Source organism: Alligator sinensis, unplaced genomic scaffold (assembly GCF_000455745.1).
Source record: "Alligator sinensis unplaced genomic scaffold, ASM45574v1 scaffold605_1, whole genome shotgun sequence".
NCBI lineage: Eukaryota > Metazoa > Chordata > Crocodylia > Alligatoridae > Alligator > Alligator sinensis.
The window spans coordinates 986418-990853 of NW_005842287.1; the positions used below are offsets into that span (position 1 = coordinate 986418).

Here is a 4436-nt window from a genome sequence, read left to right on the forward strand (position 1 = left end):
ACCGGGCCGCGGGGGAGCCCGAGAAGCGCCCGCTGGGCGCCCCCGGCACTGCCCTGCCCGACTACCCCAAGTTCCCCGCCGCCTACACCTACTCCCCCGGCTATGACCTTAGGCGCCCCCACCCCTACTTGCACCCCGCGCCGGGGGACAGCCGGCTGCGGGAGGCGGTGCTCTACAGCCCCCCGAGTACTGTCTATGTAGAGCCCAACAGGAACGAGTACCTGGAGCTCAAAGCAAAACTACACGCAGAGCCGGACTACCTCGAAGTGCTGGAGAAACAGACCACGTTCAGCCAGTTCTGAGCAGCCCCCACCCCCACCCCCACCCGCCAGGCACCTCCTCCTCCTCCTCCTGGAGGGTTTGTATGTAGCCACCTTCCACGTGCACACACACACACAGAGGCTGAGCCCCTTCCCCTCCTTGCCCCCCACCCCCCTTTGCTTCCCCCCGCTCCCCACTTGGAGTTGGCTGTAGGGTGAAGTGCCTTGGCACAGGATTTTTGCTTGAGACTGCCAGGGCGCGCATTCCTTCCTGCCCCTTCTGGAGTTCATCCTCGGTTTCCCCTGGTGTAGAAAGGGGGCACAACACTGGGTGCCTGCATGTGGCGGAGAACGGAGGGGGCGAGGGGTGGGGGGCAGAGAGGGGAGGGGTCTCTTCCCAGCCACAAGTACAAAACAAAACCCAACAATAACAACAACAACAAAAAACAACCCCCCTTTTGTTTCTGGCATCGCTTCCTTTTCTTTTCTCTTTGGTTTGAAGATGTGCAGCGCACCTCGAGCCCTTTTTAGCCATGGGTGAGTTGAAAAAAGAAAAAAAAAAGGCTTTTACAGAGAGATTAGCACACCCTGACTTTAATACAAGGTTTCCTTTTTTTAAGAGGATGTGTTTGTATGCTTTCTGGACTTTTGAATTAAAAAAACAAAACAATATATATCTATCTATCTATACTTACATATAGATAGATAGATATATATAGATATATACTATGATCTTTAAAAGGATCACCTTAGATGTGGACAAATCATTACAGAGTGCAGAGATATATGATCCATAACTGGTTAGTGAAAATAACTTATTGATGAAATATATAAAAAAAGAAAAAAGTATTTTATTGTAGCACCTATTTTTATATGCGCATTGGCATTTCTCTTTCCTTCACTGTTTTAGGGTCCAATCCTGCAAATACTTACACCTGTGAGGACTCACGAAAAGTAGTCCCAGGAGAGGACCCCATCCTGCAAATGCTTAAGCACATGAACAACTTTATTCTTGTGAGTAGTCCCCTAGATGTCACTGGGTGAGCCACAAGTTAAGATACCTGCCCCCAAAATTGTAGGGTTGAGGCCCTGCTCCGGGTTGCTGGTCTCGCAAGTAGAATTACCTGGTTGTTTAAGTGTTTTTCAGGATGGGGTCCAAAGTCTGTGAACTGCTCAGAAGTGTTGCACTACATTTAGAGCTTTATTTCCAAACCTGACATGGTACCAGGAGGACATTTGAAATCATTAAAGTTAATTATAATTATGACCAAATCTTAAAAGACAATCTAAGACACACAATCTGGTCAGGATAAATGAATATCGTGTTGCTCTTTTTAAAGGATGTAACTACTAGGAACCTCCTGCTAGAGCAACTAGCTGGACTAACTAGTGAGGGTGATGTGGAAATCATTGATTTTAGCAGGAAAAAAATGTTAATTTTCATTAGTCAACCAAAATATAATGATTTGACTACTGTTGTAGCCAATTTCTGATTGTTTAGTCAAATGCAATTGCACTTGTACAGATCCATGTGTATACTGGCACCTTGAAAGACCAAATGATGGACTGTACAAATCTATAGACAATGTCTTTACCCCTTTGGGCAGCAGGCAATGACAAGGATATTCATAAACACGGCATCACTGTAAGATGGGACATCTGGTGTCTCATATGTATCCCAGCACATGTAATTTTTTAATAGTTTCTGAATAAACACTTGATAACTATTTCAAATGGAATAACATGAAGTAATGATTCCCTGAAGTTTAAAATTTCTTGCCAAAATCATCTGTTCATATGTGAAACTTTTTTTACTGGCAGTCAAGTTTGAGCAGAAGGGAACTGACAGTTTTAGGCATAACCCGTTGTTCTGAAGCTTATTTTCAAAATACAATATACTGTAATCATCACGACACATGACCTGTGTCAGGGATTTTTACATTGCTATGTGTTTAATAGTATAGTTTCATATTTACACTTTTCCCTCTTTAAAGTCTTCATTTAATATATGGAACAGGGTAAGTGATATTTCATATACTTTTTATTGTTCTTCACTAGGTTGTCATGTGTGATATTGCTTACACAAGCATCAACTAGTACTTTTTTTTTGGAGACGGGCTCTGTTCTATTCTGCTTTCCCAACTTATGAAAAACATATATCTACAACAACAACAAAACCGTTCTCTTAGCCATTCAGGATGAATGATATGTTGGGGTGTATTCTTCCCTTCCTTTATTCCCTTCCCCACCCAAACAAAACACAACAAACATATAGGTATGATCATACAGTATTCTGGGCAGGTTAGTGTAGTGAAATGTGGATTTTTTTCTAGGTCCTGAGAGTCTTCATTTGTCCCAAAAAGGAATAGCACTTGATGTATCATGTATACTGTTATTATTCAAGTCAATGAGAGATGTGAATTTCCAGCTTGGAGGTCTTTCTTCATGCTCTGCTCTCTGAATCATTGCTGAAGCCAGTGGGCCTGGCTCTCCTCTCAGTTACAGTGATATAAATCAAGAATGACTCCTTTGAACTCATTTGGGCTATACTTTTGTTAAATGAGAAGAAAATCAAGCCAATTGACTTGGTCATTGACTTAGAGGAGGTTTTCTTAGTAAAAACTAAATGGTCAGATCCTGGAGATAATAAATACCTTTGAGGTATGAAATATTGTCTCTTGTACGTCCAAAATACAGATCAATGGGAGTTTCTATTTCAGTCTGAATACAGGATCGGGTCCATAATGTGAAATGTACAATTTAAATGGCATTCTGCCACAAAGAGGCAGCATCCACAAGTGAGTTAATGCACAGAAACTGCTAGGATTTAAATGAAATGGGTGGTAAAAATGCCTACGCTGCCTTTTTATACTGATGCTCCTTATGCTGCCATTTCTAATGGCAATAAAGCTATTGCGTCCATATTTTATTAGCACAGTTGATATTTGGTACAGGGGAAAATTCTAAAGGTCCACATACTAAAATCAGGATAATTACTTTAAAGTTTTTCTATCCACTTTACTAACTATCATCAATAGCAGCCAAAAATGAAAAAAAAGAAAAGAAAGGAAAAAAAAACAAACAGCTCCAGTGTTGGGAGAGGAAAATTAAACAGTAATGATTACCCTCGTACACTGTCTTGAAAAGAAATCCTTGAAAAGACACAAATGCAGGAAAAAAGATACTTTACTCCATAATTATCTTGAAATACAGCTAAGAGGGCCATTTGAGAGCTCAGATTTTAATGGAAATGGGATTTCCCATTCAGAGGTTATAATGATTAATTGTCTTCAGAAAATTGTAGGAGGAAATAGTAGGCAGGAATGTCTGATGACAAAAATAAATGTATTTGTGCTTTTAAAACATAACATTTGATGAAGAAAAAATATTTCTTATGAAAATATGACCTCTGTTTTGCTAACAAGATCAGTGAAACTTTCTGCATGATGATATGCTGAGTTAGTGCTGACCAAAGAAGTAAAAATGTCAGAGAAAAATATATTGATCCCTTTTTTAAAAATAATTCTTAACATTTTTGTTTGAAAATTGTTTTAGTTGGATCATTTAGTCTGGTTTTCCTTTGCCCCCCTAAGTATTTCCCCCTTTTAGCAAGTAATGTTGAGATTCCTGAGATGAAAGAGCTAGATAGCTATATATTTGTTTCAAAAGTATGGGACTGTCCATGATAAACAAAGAAAAAAGAAAAGGAGAAGAGAACTCTGATTTCTAGAAATAACACATGGACAGTATATTATATATTACAATACATATATATGTAGTAATATATAACATTTATTTATAAAAGCAAGTCTAAACAAAAATATTTTGTACCTTCTTTATGTAGTTTCTGTATTCAGTATTGTGACGTTTGCTTAACTTATGCAATGTCCTACATACTGAATACTAGTTTGGGAGTTTCTTTCTTTTTAAGTGGTCTGGTTTTGGTGTTACATACTTTAATCCTCTCTTTGATAAAACAAGCTGGACTTCAGTATGCTAGTTCCAGAGGATGCACCCTGTTGTTTCTAGCCATTTTTATAGACTGGCTTAATACCAAACTTATCAGTTTTGTCATCAATTAAAAATCTGCCATGAGAGAAATTTCTACTTCTATACTTACAGGGCCTAATCTTGCATATTTTTCTTACGTTGATCTCCTGCTGACTTCTGAATTTT

The 4436-nt window shown here is 39.2% G+C and overlaps 1 protein-coding gene across 1 annotated transcript in view; it reads left to right on the forward strand.

The window, feature by feature from the left end:
• The window catches only part of SLITRK5 (SLIT and NTRK like family member 5), a 3129-nt gene extending 2579 nt beyond the window's left edge, over positions 1-550 (forward strand). Inside the window, 1 exon segment of the mRNA XM_006028075.2 lies at positions 18-550. Within this exon segment, the coding sequence (XP_006028137.1) occupies positions 18-302 (285 nt within the window). The 3' untranslated portion in view covers positions 303-550.
• The last annotated feature ends 3886 nt before the right edge of the window (positions 551-4436 follow it).